This window comes from Podarcis raffonei, chromosome 14, assembly GCF_027172205.1.
Source record: "Podarcis raffonei isolate rPodRaf1 chromosome 14, rPodRaf1.pri, whole genome shotgun sequence".
Lineage (NCBI taxonomy): Eukaryota > Metazoa > Chordata > Lepidosauria > Squamata > Lacertidae > Podarcis > Podarcis raffonei.
In genome coordinates this window covers 14,170,233-14,186,822 of record NC_070615.1, presented here as the reverse complement: position 1 = coordinate 14,186,822, position 16,590 = coordinate 14,170,233, and the positions used below count along the sequence as shown (strand labels likewise).

The 16,590-nt window shown below is 45.7% G+C and overlaps 1 protein-coding gene across 1 annotated transcript in view; it reads left to right on the top strand.

The window, feature by feature from the left end:
• The window catches only part of ATP8B4 (ATPase phospholipid transporting 8B4 (putative)), a 104,652-nt gene that overhangs the window by 25,114 nt on the left and 62,948 nt on the right, over window positions 1–16,590 (top strand). The window contains exons 6-8 of the mRNA XM_053365581.1: window positions 4,230–4,302; window positions 5,892–5,962; window positions 10,261–10,343. Of these exons, the coding sequence (XP_053221556.1) occupies window positions 4,230–4,302; window positions 5,892–5,962; window positions 10,261–10,343 (227 nt within the window). The remainder of the gene's footprint in view (window positions 1–4,229; window positions 4,303–5,891; window positions 5,963–10,260; window positions 10,344–16,590) is intronic.

Sequence of the window (16,590 nt, the reverse complement as noted above, 5' to 3'; positions counted from 1 at the left end):
TAGCAATACAGTAGTACTTCTGGTTACGTAACCTTTTGGTTACGTAAACTTTGGGATGTGAAAGTGGTAAACCCGGAAGTAGTTTACCAGGTTTTGCTGCGCATGCATGCGCAGAAGCGGTCCTCAGGTTGCGGAAACCTCAGGATCTGACCGGAGATCCGGAACGGATCCCGTCCGCAACCGGAGGTACCACTATATACAAGTGCCAAGATGCATGCTATTTAATGCCGTATCATCTTAATTAAAAAGAAAATTTGATAGGATGATGATATAAGATGGCTTCATTTTATAATATAATATAATATAATATAATATAGTATAATATAATATAAATATTAATAATAATAATAATAATAATAATAATAATAATAATAATAATAATTAATAATGTATTATTTATACCCCGCCCATCTGGCTGAGTTTCCCCAGCCACTCTGGGGGGCTTCCAATCAAGTGTTAAAAACAATACAGCATTAAATATTAGAAACTTCCCTAAACAGGGCTGCCTTCAGATGTCTTTTAAAAAGAAGATAGCGGCTTATTTCATTCACATCTGAAGGGAGGGTGCGCCACTACCGAGAAAGCCCTCTGTCTGGTTCCCTGTAACCTCACTTCTCGCAATGAGGGAACCACCAGAAGGCCAGTGCTGGACCTCAGTGTCTGGGCTGAACGATTGGGATGGAGACGCTCCTTCAGGTATATAGGACTGAGGCCGTTAGGGCTTTAAAGGTCAGCACCAACACTTTGAATTGTGCTCGGAAACGTACTGGGAGCCAATGCAGATCTGTCAGGACCAGTGTAATGTGGTCCCGGTGGCCACTCCCAGTCACCAGTCTAGCTGCTGCATTCTGGATTAATTGCAATTTCCGGGTCACCTTCAAAGGTAGCCCCACGTAGAGTGCATTGCAGTAGTCCAAGCGGGAGATAACTAGAGCATGCACCACTCTGGCGTGACAGTCCGCAGGCAGGTAGGGTCTCAACCTGCGTACCAGATGGAGCTGATAAACAGCTGCCCTGGACACAGAATTAACCTGCGCCTCCATGGACAGCTGTGAGTCCAAAATGACTCCCAGGCTGCGCACGTGGTCCTTCAGGGGCCCAGTTACCCCATTCAGGACCAGGGAGTCCCCCACACCCACCCGCCCCCTGTCCCCCCAAAACAGTACTTCAGTCTTGTCAGGATTCAACCTCAATCTGTTAGCCACCATCTATCCTCCAACCGCCTCCAGGCACTCACCTTTTAAAGTGTCCGAGGCACCCAATTGTTGATGTAGTACTTTTGTATCCTGGCTTTCCCCCATCTCAGGAACATGGGAATCTCCCTAATACCAAGTCAGACACTGGTGCACCTAGCTCAATATTGCACCTCTCCAGGGTTTCAGACAACGGCCTTTTACAGCCTTAGCTGGAGATGTTTGGGATTGAAACTGGAACCTTTTGCATTCAGAGCATCTGCTCAGTCAGTAAGTGTCAGGCTTCAAGGAATTGGCTCCCCCACCCCACCCCGGCAGTAGATAAGCCTAACAAAGCGAAATGAGTCTCTTAGAAATGTTAGAAATGTTAATGATCACAGCAAGAGAACAAAGAATCCATTCCTCGGAATGAAGGTGCTCCCAATTAAGGGTTCCACCCACTTCCTCCTTAGTCACTCCCGTCACTTCCACATCTTTCAACCTGATCTCTCTACCACTGTGCTTTCTGTTCTGCCACCCTATCTGCTCTCCTTGACCTTGGGCTGAGTGGACGGACGCTTTCCAACAAAAGGGAGTCTGTTAACCCTCTCTCTTCCAGTGTTTCTTCTCCTACCTGTTCCCCATCCAGTATTTCCCAGCTTCTGCCTTCTGAACTAGGCCCCTCTGCAAACCACTGTTCCAAATCTATACTATCCTGCTCCTGGGAAGATTCAGCATCCTGATCAGGAGCAGGGGGAGGCTCCCACCATTCCTCCTCAGAGCACCCCTCCTCAGCACGGTCCCTGACAGTAAGCGACTGCCCTCAAGGCAAAGCTCAGGGGCTCCCAGGTTGTCTTGCAGACCCAGACTAGCTGAGCTTAGCAAAACGATTTCGCCACCTGCCCTCCGACAATGCTGTTCAGGCCAATCTTTGTGCCAATCTACAGCTTTGGAGAGGTCTCTCAGAAGCATTGACGGGATCCCATTATAGTTTTGTACATTGCACTTAAGAAGAAGAAGAAGAAGAGTTTGGATTTGATATCCCGCCTTTCACTCCCCTTCAGGAGTCTCAAAGCGGCTAACAATCTCCTTTCCCTTCCTCCCCCACAACAAACACTCTGTGAGGTAAGTGGGGCTGAGAGACTTCAAAGAAGTGTGACTGGCCCAAGCAGCTGCATGTGGAGGAGCGGAGACACGAACCCGGTTCCCCAGATTAGGTGACTACCGCTCTTAACCACTACACCACACTGAAAGTTGTGGTGTTATGGCCATGAGAACAAGCAAAACAGGCCAAACCAACCCCTCCTCCTTGCTAACCTCTCTGCAACCAAATTTATCTCTTTCTATGGTGTCCCAGTTCTGCCATAACTTTACTATTCAAACTTTCCCTCTACTAAACTTCTAGGCCTGTGTAGCTGCTTTATAAATAGCTTCCTTGCAATACTGGAACAATGTGCCCACTTTCCTCATCATAAATATTTATCCCCTGGCTTATTTTTATCCTTCATTCCCATTTGAAGTAATAAACCATTTCTTGTATCATAAAACAATGTTATGTCCTTTTCTTTTCCAATTTCTATTTGAGTTCCCCAGCGGCAGTCCCCTCTCTGTCCAGTAGCCGGAACTCAGATCAAGGAAAACACATGACAACCTATTTGAGATTAAAATGGCCACAACTTTATTAAATTTCAAAGGTAGGGAACCTTGGCTTAGGCATTGGGTGTATATCCCTCTTGGCACCCAGCTGGGTGTCTAAGCAAAACAGGGTCAATCAGGAATATGGGGACACTGCAAAACATAGAGGGAAGCTCTATGGCCCACTGCCAAGCACTTCCCTCAGGACCCCTCTAAAGGGAAACCCTGATATCTCTGTTACAGAAAGGAGTGAGTCACCGCAACACCCCTTCCTTGATTGTTGGACTAAAGGATTCTGCCCAAGGTCTAAAACCCCCAAAGTTTTGACAATTGCTAGGGGGAAAGCAAAACCTGCAGGGCAGGGGAAATTCCTTCCCGGCTGTGAAAAATAGCAGCCATCATCTGACCGTAGCAATGCCCATGAACCTGGAAAGGAAAAGGTCAGCCTGGAAGAAATGATACATCTTCATCTTCTCTGGCGATCACTCGTAGCCAAGTAAGATTGTCTTCCATAAACATGGTTTTAACGGTGAGTCCGTAAGTGACTGTGGAGTCCAATTCTGGATCCACACGTCCTTCCACAGTGGGGACATAGGTTTCCAGGCGAGATCATGGTGAGAGTTTGCTAAGGGTGCCTTCCTCTTAGCATGTTTCTCCCTTCTGTCCTGAGTTCGAGCATCTTCAAAGCCCATGACACCTTTGGTGAAGGCTGTTCTCCAACTGGAGCGCTCTCAGGCCAGTGTTTCCCAGTTGTCGGTGTTTATACTGCATTTTTTAAAGATTTGCCTTGAGACGGTCTGGCTGCTGGAGGGCGATGGGGCTGCATGCTGGGCCGCAAGCCTTGCCCATCGCAGACCTGGTAAGCGGTTATTTCCCCCCATTATTTAATTTCTTTACTAATTAATCTAGAATCAGCAGAGGCTGGTCCATTAAGGCAAATGGGTCGCTGCCCACCTCCCAGCCTTGGCCTGTCCTCTTTCTTGCAACCAGTCAGGGAGCAGCTCTGAATATCATTGGCTGTGGCTCTACCAGTGTGGTGTAGTGGTTAAGAGCAGTAGACTTGTAATCTGGTGAACCGGGTTCGCTTCCCCGCTCCTCCACATGCAGCTGCTTGGGCTAGTTACACTTCTCTGAAGTCTCTCAGCCTCACTCACCTCACAGAGTGTTTGTTGTGGGGGAGGAAGGGAAAGGAGAATGTTAGCTGCTTTGAGACTCCTTCGGGTAGTGATAAAGCAGGATATCAAATCCAAACTCTTCTTCTACTCTTCAGCTCCACCAGCCCCAATGAACACAGCCACAAATGTCGATAAGATACCGCTACTTATTCATAAAGGATTACATTTCAGTGAGTAATTTCGAGAGACCCCCTCCCACAACACATAAATGTTAAAAATGTATAATGCGTATTCTCCTTCACTGTAGATTGCAGAATGAAAAGTGGATGAATGTGAGAGCTGGAGACATCATTAAATTGGAAAATGACCAGTTTGTGGTGGTAAGTGCCTATAACTTTACCCCTTTAGAATATGTATCACAGAGAATGATATCTTGTTCTAAACATGGTTAGGAAATAGGATGCAGGTCACCCCTCTTTCTTGCCTAAAATGCCTCTCCTTTGGTTAGCTGTAATTCTGTCTGCATGGCTGATGAGCAGGGTGTGCAAAACAGCTTCTACCCTGATTTCAAACTATTCTTCTAAAGGTGAACGTGGTTCGTTGATGATTGACGCTGTATCATAATTAATTAGCTGAATATCAGCTCTGGATAAATCGGTGGAAAGCATTATTAGAAATAAAATGATCAAATATAGGTGTCCTAGGGTGTGTTTTTTTGGGGGGGAGGGGTGTCCTCTAGTTGTTGTTGGATTCCAACTCCCAACGCTGCTGGTCATTATAGCCTGTTAAGGGATGATGGGAGTTGCAGTTCAAAAACATCACCACCACACTGTTGATTCAAGCCAAAAGCCAGAGGAATTGGCCACCCTCCAGGTGCCCGTCTTGAATCCTTGTTGACCTCCCTGTCTGCGACTTCCGGCAAGATCAAGGCGAGGTCTCTTTGGCCATCCTTTTCAACATGAAAAGAACACACCACTCCTCCCCCCCTCCATTCCCAGGGAGGGGAAAGAGACAGACAGAAATATATTTACATGCCTTTATTCCTGTCTTTCCAGCAGTACAGAGAAAACATGTCTGTACACTTTCATCACCAACTGCAGAGAGAGAATAACTCCACCCATGTACTTCCAGTACAGGGTCATGTGCCACTCTGAGCTAACATCCGGTGCTCAGTGCACTGAATAGACCGTCCCTGGTTCCCACGGTACAGTCCTATAACATCAACATCCTGTTTTGCATCCCAGCCACCTGGAGCTCGCTTCTGCATTGCTCCTTTTTCGTAACACACACTACCCTTGATAGAGAAGAATGAGTCTTGCTGATGAAGGAACAGCATGGCTCCTGGGGTGGTTAGTCTGGTTTCACTGAGCTTTAAGAGTTCTTTGTGAGTCTTGTCAAGCCTTATCTGAGCAGGTATTATTTACTTGAACTTTCAGAAAGCTTTATCTTCCTTCACCAAAAGCTCATGAGGAAGCATAGCAGTCACAGAAGAAATAGACGGTTCCTTATTACTGAATGGCTAAAGAACATGACAATTCACCAGTTTTTTATTGTGAATTTCACCTTACAAACACATTATCAAACTCAATGCAATATATGCATTTTTGGAAGCAATTTCCCCTATCAAAATGCATTTTTGTATGTTATCTTCACTAATAAATGCATCTGGTGCACTTGGCCTGCTAATATATGCGTTTTTATACACGCCTTTGGGTTGGAGAACTTCATTTCAGAGAAGTGTGAAGGACAGCTGTGCTTTGGAGCATATATTTATTCAAAAACTACAGATTAGGTGGTTTTTCACAGAAATGAAACAAAATCCAGTTTCTCCCCTGTCCTTACCTGCAACCCATCCCCTATGTCCCAATCATAGGTGTTTGCTAACATTTCAAAGATGATAGGAATATGCAAATAAAATACAGTTGTGCAGTTACTTTAGCAGTGCTGAAAATATTCCTTCTCTTTACAGGCTGATCTGTTACTTCTTTCCAGCAGTGAACCACATGGACTGTGTTACATTGAGACCGCAGAGCTTGATGGGTATGCATGCTTTCAATCTATTTTGCCTTTAACCTTGTAAAGAGCTGGTCCCTCCGGCTGTAATTATAAAAACAATAATAATTTATTATTTACCGTATTTTTCACCCTATAGGACGCACTTTTCCCCCTCCAAAAATGAAGGGGAAATCTGGGTGCGTCCTATGGGGCGAATGCAGGCTTTCGCCGAAGCTTGGAGAGCGAGAGGGGTTGGTGCACACCGACCCCTCTCGCTCTCCAGGCTTCAGGAAGACATCCGCAGCCTAGGCAGCCCTGCGGGAGGTCCCGCAGGGCTGTCTAGGCTGCGGATAGCAGCCTGCCGCCCGGCGGGCAGGGCGCCCTGAAGCAGCGCGCCCCTCGCGCCGGGCATACTTCCGCAGAGTGGGGAGCCCTGCAGGAGTTCCCCGCAGGGCTCCCCACGCTGCGGATAGCAGCCTGCCGCCCAGCGGGCAGGGCGCCCTGAAGCAAAGCGCCCCTCGTGCCGGGCAGACATTGGCCAGCCCCACAAGCTCGGGGGACAGCAGGGAGGCGCAGCGCCACCATCCCGCTGTTCCTCGACCTGGTTCGGTTTCCCCGACCTGCTTTTGGGGGGGAAATAAAGGAAAATTTTCGCCCTTTATTTCCCCCCCAAAAAACTAGGTGCGTCCTATGGGACAGAGCGTCCTATGGGACGAAAAATACGGTATACCCCGTCCATCTGGCTGGGTTTCCCCAGCCACTCTGGGCAGCTCCCAATAAAATATTAAAAATACGATAAAACATCAGACATTAAAAACTTCCCTGCCTTCAGATGTCTTCTAAAAGTCAGATAGTTGTTTATTTTTTTGACATCTGATGCATAGCTGTCAACTTTCCCCCTTTTTAAAGGGAAATCCTATTCGGAATAAGGGAATTTCCCTTTAAAAAAGGGTAACATTGACAGCTATGATCTGATGGGAGGGTATTCCACAGGGCGGGCGCCACTACCGAGAAGGCCCTCTGCCTGGTTCCCTGTAACCTCACTTCTTGCAGGGAGGGAACTGCCAGAAGGCCCTCGGAGCTGGACCTCAGTGTCTGGGTTGAATGATGGGGGTGGAGACGCTCCTTCAGGTATACTGGGCTGAGGCTGTTGAGGGCTTTAAAGGTCAGCACCAACACCGGTGTTATATGGTCTCAGCGGCCATTCCCAGTCACCCGTCTAGCTGCAGTTGCCGGGTCACCTTCAAAGGTAGCCCCACGCAGAGCGCATTGGAGTAGTCCAAGCGGGAGATAACCAGAGCGTGCACCACTCTGGTGAGACAGTTTGTGGGCAGGTAGAGTCTCAGCCTGCGTACCAGGTGGAGCTGGTAGACAGCTGCCCTGGACACAGAATTGACCTGTGCCTCCTTGGACAGCTGTGAGTCCAGAATGACTCCCAGGCTGCACACCTGGATCTCCACGGAGGACTAAAAGCACTGAGCGGGCAACATTTTCCTTTCTTCAGCCCCTGTCCCTACTCATCTTAAATGAATAGGGAAGGGGTATTATTTTGGTATTTTACCAGAGAAGCTTAGAAAGCAACAACCATACCTGATTGGCGTATAGCAATCAGAGAGGACTGCAGTAGTCCAAGCAGGAAATAACTAGAGTATGCACCACTCTGGCGAGAAAGTGTCCGGGCCCGTTGATTTTTCTTGCTAAAGATCAATGAAGTGACCGGGGACCCTGTTGTCCGAGTCCACTCTGTGCCCAGAAATCTGAACCACAAATTCTTTCAAATGTTAAAAAACATGGCAACATGGATTAAACATGTACTTACTGTTTAAGACAGACATTTGATATTTGGCTCTAAAGAGTTCTTTCAAGGGCCTCTCGGGGGTGGGGGATAACTATTTCAAATTCCCTGTTTCACAGTTTGGTTGCTGCTACTGTAAAATGATATTAATTTCCCTCTGAAGTGCAAAAAATAATAATATCCTCAGCATGAACATCTGCGTTTGGTGTGAACTCCTTTCAGATGGCAGTGGTTTTGCCCTGTTATACTTAGTAACCTGTGTGTGGGATGTCTAGATGCAGCCTGACTAAATCATATTTGTTGTTTTCTTTCTTCAGAGCCTCAAAACAAATAATTGCTGTGCAGATGTTCAACCTTTACAATGCCAGCTTTTTAATCAAAACAAAACCAAAGCCTATAGCTCTTTCATTGTAGTGCAATTCCAGTTAGTCTGGTGGGAAATGAGTTTGCGTCCTGCCCTGGGGGGGGGGAGCCTGTCCAGCAGATATGGCCCCTTTTCACTGGTCAGCAGCGGCCGCAGTTCTCCATGGGCTGATAAGTTAATTAGTTTTTCTCTGACTGAAATCAAGGGCCCACCCACAGCATACATTTAAACACTGTGCTACTACAGTACATTAAACAATCTGTTGGATCTCTGCCCCACCTGTTGGTAGAAGAAGGTTAAAAAAAGGTAAAGGACCCCTGGACAATTAAGTCCAGTCAAAAGTGACTATGGGGTTGCGGTGCTCATCTCGCTTTCAGGCTGAGGGAGTCGGCATTTGTCCACAGACAGCTTTCTGGGTCATGTGCCCAGCATGACTAAACCACTTCTGGCGCAACAGAACACCGTGACGGAAGCCAGAGCTCATGGAAACACCATTTACCTTCCCGCCATAGTGGTACCTATTTATCTACTTGCACTTGTGTTTTTTTTGAGCTGCTAGGTTGGCAGGAGCTGGGACAGAGCTCACCCTGTCATGGGGATTTGAACGCCGACCTTACGATCGGCAAGCCCAAGAGGCTCAGTGGTTTAGACCACAGCAAAGCTGCTGGTCACAAACAGCAAATTAAGATCCAAGCAATTGTTTCTAAAATGAGCACTCTGAGTAATTGTCAGGGCAACCCACGTTTCAAGAGTTTGAACACCTAGCCCCTCATAACTGCACACTGTTGTTTGCAGAGTAAGATGTAGCAATCCAATCCAAAATGTCTAATGTGATGTCATTGCATTGCACAGACATGCCATGCAGTGACATCACATTCTGTTTTGCTGATTATTACCAGGGAAGAGGGGAAGAGATGCAGCTACAAGCGTGTCATTATGGGTGGTATTCGACTAGTTTATTTTTTAAAAAAAATTATATTTATGCTTTTCAGGTTTATACTTTTCACTCATTTTACAGTCATTTTAACATTTCAATACTTGACTTCCTTCCTCCTCTTTCTGCTGTAACTTAAATTTATTTTTAATACCTTCTGCAAATCCAAATTAACTTAATTTGCTCATTTATTCATCTACTTTAAATATATACTCTTATAAAACTGCAGGTTATTACCATAATCCTGCCAATCTTATCTGTTTATAGTTTATCTATAAATATTCAATAAACCATTTCCATTCTTTTATAAAAAGTTTGTTATCTTGATTTCTTATTCTTCTGGTAATGTTTGCCATTTCTGCAAATTCTATAAGTTTTTGTATCCGTTCTTCTTTTGCTGGGACTTCTGCTTCTTTACATTTTTTAGCGAGTAACATTCTTGCCGCTGTAGTAGCATACGTGATTTAGTTTCTATACAGTTTAGGTAGTTCTGTCCCTATAATTTGACTAGTCTAGGGACTCAGCTATACAGCTGCAAATATAACGTTTTAAGAGCGTTTTAAATGCATTATACAAATGTGACACTAGATGGCGATGGTGAGGTAATGGCTAATTCAATATATATTTTAAAACTTTTTTTTTTAAAAAAAGCATTTTCACACTGGTCACCACTGATCTAATTCAAGCCTGAGTGACTTGAACTAGGGAACCTCCTGTAATTTTAAAGAGTTGTTGAAGGTGGTAAGCTGGAGACATCATGTGCACATTAATTTCTTTTGCTGTTCTATAACTTTTTTGCTCTGCTATTGCAAAAAAAAAAAAAAAAAAAATCACCAGGAGTTACAATGGAGCATGGGGGGAAATATCGTATTTTTCGCTCTATAAGACTCACCAGACCATGACACACCTAGTTTTGGGAGGAGGAAAACAAGAAAAAAAATATTCTGAATTTCAGAAGCCAGAAGAACAAGAGGAATCTCTGCGCAGCAAAAGCAGCGATCCCTCTTGCTGTTCTGGCTTCTGGGATAGCTGCGCAGTCTGCATTCGCTCCATAAGACGCACACACATTTCCCCTTTTTAGGAGGGAAAAAGTGAGTCTTATAGAGCAAAAAATACAGTACATATCTGTGTTGGCACTCTTTTGTTTCTTGCGGGGACACACACCCTTATTGTCTACTTCCAGTCAATATACAAGATCATGGTATTAAGTTCCAGAGAGATGTGTAAATAGTATATTATGAATTTTGCAGCGAAACCAACCTAAAAGTGCGACAGGCTTTACCCGTGACCTCAGAACTTGGAGATGACATTACCAGGCTTGCAGAATTTGATGGTAAGTAACTGAAGCAATAGCGAAAGTTAATTTTTGGAAACTTAATTGGTTAAAGTTTTTGGTTTGTTTGTTTTGCTCTGTCAGAAATTCCCGGTGGAAATTGCTGTGTATGAAATCAGGTACTACCTGAAAAGTAACCGTGTTATTATTGTCATGCCATATGATTCATGTTTTCATACATTACCAAACTAGTCTGCTAGACTAGATCACAAAAAAATTTAGCTGCTGTCATGTTCACTGTTTGATCCTGACGTCTCTTTGATCCTTATTCTTGGCTTGTTCTCTGGTCCCAATTGCTCATTGGTCTTGACTTGGGGCTTGATCTCCAATCCTGCCTTTTGGTTGCCTTCAGATCCTGATTAACCTTGATCCAGGCCAACAAAGGTCCATATAGTTAAAGCTATGGTTTTTCCAGTAGTGATGTATGGAAGTGAGAGCTGGACCATAAAGAAGGCTGATCGCCAAAGAATTGATGCTTTTGAATTATGGTGCTGGAGGAGACTCTTGAGAATCCCATGGACTGCAAGAAGATCAAACCTCTCCATTCTGAAGGAAATCAGCCCTGAGTGCTCGCTGGAAGAACAGATCCTGAAGCTGAGACTCCAATACTTTGGCCACCTCATGAGAAGAGAAGACTCCCTGGAAAAGACCCTGATGTTGGGAAAGATGGAGGGCACAAGGAGAAGGGGACGACAGAGGACGAGATGGTGGGACATTGTTCTCGAAGCTACCAGCATGAGTTTGACCAAACTGCGGGAGGGAGTGGAAGACAGAAGTGCCTGGTGTGCTCTGGTCCATGGGGTCACGAAGAGTCGGACACGACTAAACAACTAAACAACAACAACAACAAGGCTCCTGTTTCATGTTTCTCTCCAGACTGCTGTTTGAGGCCCTGCCCTAACACAGAGCAAGAGGCATCCATTTCCCAATTCAGGAAAGATTATTTCAAATGAATTGCTGCGTATCACCCTGATATTTTGTGGGAGAGTGGTATATAAACATTTTATAGATATAAACTGTTTTTTTTAAAAAATCTGCTTGGTAATTTGAATACATTTTTATGTGTATAGTCATACCTTGGAAGGTGAACAGAATTCATTCCGGAAGTCCATTCGACTTCCAAAACGTTTGGAAACCAAAGTGCGGCTTCTGATTGGCTGCAGGAAACTCCTGCAGCCAATCGGAAGCCGCAGAAGCCCTGTCGGACATTCGGCTTCCAAAAATAGTTTGCAAACCGGAACAGTCACTTCTGGGTTTGCGGCTTTCGGGAGCCAAAACGTTCGAGAATTAAGCTATACGAAAACCAAGGTACAACTGTATTTTGTTTCAAAGCATGCCTCTATAATTGTCTTTTGATACGTTGTTTCAGCTGAGAAGTGAACCTCAATGTGAAACCCAGTGGATAGTGTGATGGGATGATGAGCTGCTTGTGCGTGTAATTCCTAGTCCCTCAGAGTTTGGCTAAGTCCACAAACCTCTGTCTGTAACGGAGCTCCTTAAGCATGGCTCCGTCAGTCGCTTGTAGTATCCGACAGTGGGCGTTTACGGAACTTCTTCCAGCATAAAAGTTCCTTAACGGAAACGCGTCTTCTGGACTCTCGGCGTGACAGTTTCCGGCGAGGAGTGGGTGTCCCTATGGGAGGTCCTGAAACCTCCCCACTGTTTTCGCTGGAAGTGTCTCTGAGCCATCCCTCCGACTCACTTTCCCTTGGAGCTCCTCCTCTCCCCCTGCTGGTTCCCTCCTCAGCCGATAAGTCTCTCTCAGCCTCTGTGAGCCCTTTCACCTCCTGTTTTCCCGATGGCAGTTCCCTGACAGATAGCTTCATTCTGATAGATATATTATACTAAACTCTTCTCTAGCTTGCAGCCCCAGCCAACGGCCACTTTAAGCCCAAGTCTGTTTTCCGGAAACCAGCAAGTCAGCAATTGCTGGCACAAGGAGAGGGTAGTTTCAGATACTATAGCGTGTGGCAAAAGTTAAATACACACGTGCATTCACACTTCCAGTTTCCACCAATGTTGTTCTTTCCACACAAGGAATTTGTGCATTTTGCACACAGAGAAATGTGTAGGCTCTCTAAATGTTTGAAGCCTGCATATCTCTCCATAAAGCATACATGCAATGATACATTCAATGATCAAGCAATGGTTCTTTAACATCAACTTCATTGGACTGGTCATGTTGTGCGGATGTTTGATTATCATCTTCCAAAGCAACCACTCTATTCTGAACTTAAAAATGGAAAGTGTAATGCTGGTGGTCAACAAAAGAGGTTTAAAGGGTCTCTCAAGGCAAATCTTTAAAATGTACTATAAACACCGGCAACTGGGAAACACTGGCCTGCGAGGGCTCCAATTGGAGAACAGCCTTTACCAAAGGTGTCATGGGTTCTGAAGATGCTCTAACTCAGAACACAAGGGAGAAGCGTGCTAAGAGGAAGGCACGCTTGGCAAACCCTCACCGTGATCAACTCCCACCCAGAACCCTATGTCCTCACTGTGGAAGGATGTGTGGATCCAGAATTGGCCTCCACAGTCACTTACGGCCTCACTGTTAAGACTGTGTTCATGGAAGACAATGTTACTTGGCTATGAGTGATCGCTGAAGAAGAAGAAGAAGAAGAAGAAGAAGAAGAAGAAGAAGAAGAAGAAGAAGAGTAGGACCAAGAGCACAACCCCACTCTCCCCACTTGCAATTCCTAGGAACTGACATTTGGAGGTGAATCATAGCTTTCATGCCTCCTGAAATTTCTAAAACCTCCAAGGATACCGCATAGACTTCAGCAACGCAAGAAAAAGAGCATTTTTTCTTGGCTGCTTTCAATATTCCAATTGGGGTGGTGTGCAAATTTTCATTGTTGGCCAGGTTTGTGTGTTACAGCTCTAGTTTCATTTATCTTTCTCGAACCTGCTAATATTTTTGGTACTTTTTGTTAACAGAAATTCTTAATACAGCTAGCGTTCATGTTCAGAAATTGAATTCTTCCAGACTGAGAAGGATTTAGATTGTTTAGGCCGGACAAATAGCAAGGAAACTTTAAATGGATGGGCCAAGTGATATTTTGGTTTGGCCGCAACAAACGGCATTTTTTCCACACAATGTCGTTTTTTTATATATATAAAAAAGTTCATAAATTATCGTTTGTAAGTAAATAGTATATGAAGCCAGCAAATGTTTGTTTAAAATAAAGAGTGGAATATTTGTAGCGCCAATTTTCCACATGTAATAGAATGGAATGATGAGAACGCATCAAAGGATTTTGATGTTATTTGCAGTTGACTGTGGCATTTGAATATATTCTGCACATCTTCCCCCATCAGGATATCTTTGGTTTTAAAGGTCACGAGGCAGCATTATGAGGAGGTAACATAAGCTGAGCTGCTTAATTGTTCAATACTATGGGAAAAGGACATTGTCTTCTGAAGACACAAAATGCAGCACAAAACTAAGCAGGCCTGGGTCTTGTCAGTGCTGGGATAGAAAACCACCTTTGGACAGTGGCGTAGCGTGGGCGGTGCAGGGGGGGCCGGCCGCACCGGGCACAACATCTGGGGGGGGCGCGCTCGCCGCCTCTGGAGTCGCTGAAGAGCCTCGGGCGCAGGCTGTAGCAGAGCCCCATGTCTCGTGGAGCCGACGAGCTGGCAGCGGCTCTCAGCGCTTGCCGTGGAGGGCGCGCCAGGCAGCCCCTCATCACAGCCCCGCCACCGCCGCTGCAGCTGCTGGGCCATGTTGCATTTTCCTCGCCTCTCTGCCCTCCTCCTCCTCCTCCGGGCAAGTGGCGTTGTTTGGGCGGCAGCGCCAGCGGCAACTCGCCTCAGATCACCTGACACGGACCCGCCGCCGCCGTGGCTACCTTACCGTAAATACCCCAGCCCAGGCAGCAGCAAGAAGAAGCTGGCGGCGGCAGGTTAGAGGGCGCAAATTACTTGCCTTGCCCCGGGTTAGGGGGCGCAAATTACTTGCCTTGCCCCGGGTGCTGACAACCCACGCTACGCCGCTGCCTTTGGAAACCTGTGTATACAGCCTTGAGTCCCCTGATGGAGGAAAAGAGAGATTTAAATGCTTTTTAGACCAGCAGGTGATGCCTTATGTATGAGGTATGGGGGCTTTTTAGTGGTGGCTCCTCCCGTGATGAACTCCTTCACTACTGAGATGCACCTGGCCTCTTATTTTCTTTTAGGTTAGGAGGGAAGAACATGGGGCCAGTCTTGGCTTGCCAGGGGGTCCATTTCAGCCCATGAGGCCGTTTCCCCCAAACCACAGATACCTGTCAATCAGCTGATGTCACTGGATTATGTCAGCAGATAGGGTTTGAACCTGCTGGGTGCTGTTTTACCATTGTGTTTCCTTGCATTCATAGTTTGGCTTAGCATTACTTGTGAATGAAGCCATAGCAATCAGTGCCTTTTCCTCTGTTGCATCACGACACATCGCTAGCTTGGACACAGTCTTGTCTCTTGCATTTATTTATTGCAGCTGCAGATGTTAGCTTCTTGCGCTAGGAATGGATTAATGTCCATTTCGGTTTGTTACTTTTCCAGTCTTACATTCAATTTCTCAACATTTCTGCAGCAATTTGCCGTACAAAAGCACACACACAAAAACCGCTCATTGGCATTTTACTGCATATTCCCCCCCAAAACACACATTTTATGTTTGACTAATACACACATTTACAAGCAATTATAACATTTTCCAGCATAACAACTTAAGTTCTTAATACCATATGCACCTTTTAAGTTTCCCTGCCATTTTTAGGTAATGATGTATTTATTAACTTTCAGTAATTGTCAAAATAAGTCAATCAACTTATAGGCCTTGATCTCTGCCCCCCCCAAATGACTGACCCTATTAAAGAGTTTGAGATTTTATATAGGAATTGCTAGCATTGCTTAACTCCTGCAACTCTATATTTGCAACCTGTTTAGATTTAGCTTGCAGTTGTTTTAAATTTGTTATTTAGCCTTTTTAGACATAAACATGTTTTCCAGAGGGGATAAAAATATATATATAAATCAGCCAGGCAACTCAATCAGCTGCAATTTCAATTATAGTTGATGAAAAAATTGCAGTCTATTTTTTCATATTTAATACTAGGTTATTTTTGTTTTGTTGTATCTTCAGTTTTTGACTGTTGCGGTGGTCTGGTTCTTGCTACTTCTGACAAGTTTACATATTTTGCATGACTGTTAAGCCTCAGGGTGGCACAGGGTTTAGTAACAGGAGTCCTTATAGGAAACATCCCGTATCTTGTGGTCATCCCGACTGCACATTTTGCAACCGAAAAGCAGAAATATAAAACATGAATGGTTAGCAAATGTGGGGGCAAAGGGCTGTTTCGTTGTGTATTTATTTTATGCCTTCCGATAACAGTGCTGTGTTACATTTTGTAGCCCAAGAGATATATTTGATCTCTGCGTGTCAAATGTTTTACAAAAGTAAAAAAAAGAAACAGAAATATTTGTATTTTCTCAAGTAGCAGCTGGGAATACCAACTAGGTAAAGCCTGTTAGTTAGTATTTTATTTGTACAGGTGTGGGCAACCTCAGTTTGTGTCTGAGAGAATAAACAGCCAGGCCAGAGTTAGCAGGTGTGTAGGACCAGGGACGCGGGTGGCGCTGTGGGTTAAACCACAGAGCCTAGGACTTGCCGATCAGAAGGTCAGTGGTTCGAATCCCCGCCACGGGGTGAGCTCCCGTTCTTCGGTCCCTGCTCCTGCCCACCTAGCAGTTCGAAAGCACGTCAAAGTGCAAGTAGATCAATAGGTACTGCTCCGGCGGGAAGGTAAACGGCGTTTCCGTGCGCTGCTCTGGTTCGCCAGAAGTGGCTTAGTCATGCTGGCCACATGACCCGGAAGCTGTACGCCGGCTCCCTCGGCCAATAAAGCGAGATGAGCGCCGCAACCCCAGAGTCAGTCACGACTGGCAGTGGTGTAGCGTGGGTTGTCAGCACCCAGGGCAAGGCAAGTAATTTGCGCCCCCTAACCCGTAATTTGCGCCCCCTCCACACCGCACCGCACGCCTGGCACCCCCCCTCCACAGTGGGCGGCAACCCGGCGGCTCGGATCGGATTCGCACAGCCAGCACTGCAGTGAGAGAGAGAGAGCCAGGTAGGGGCAGAGAGCTGCGAGTGCGAGCGCGCCCCCCAGATATTGCACCAGGTGCGGCTGGCCCCCCCTGCACCCCCACGCTACACCACTGCCATCAGTTTCAAATCCATATAAATGTTAAATGTGCATATGTTTGC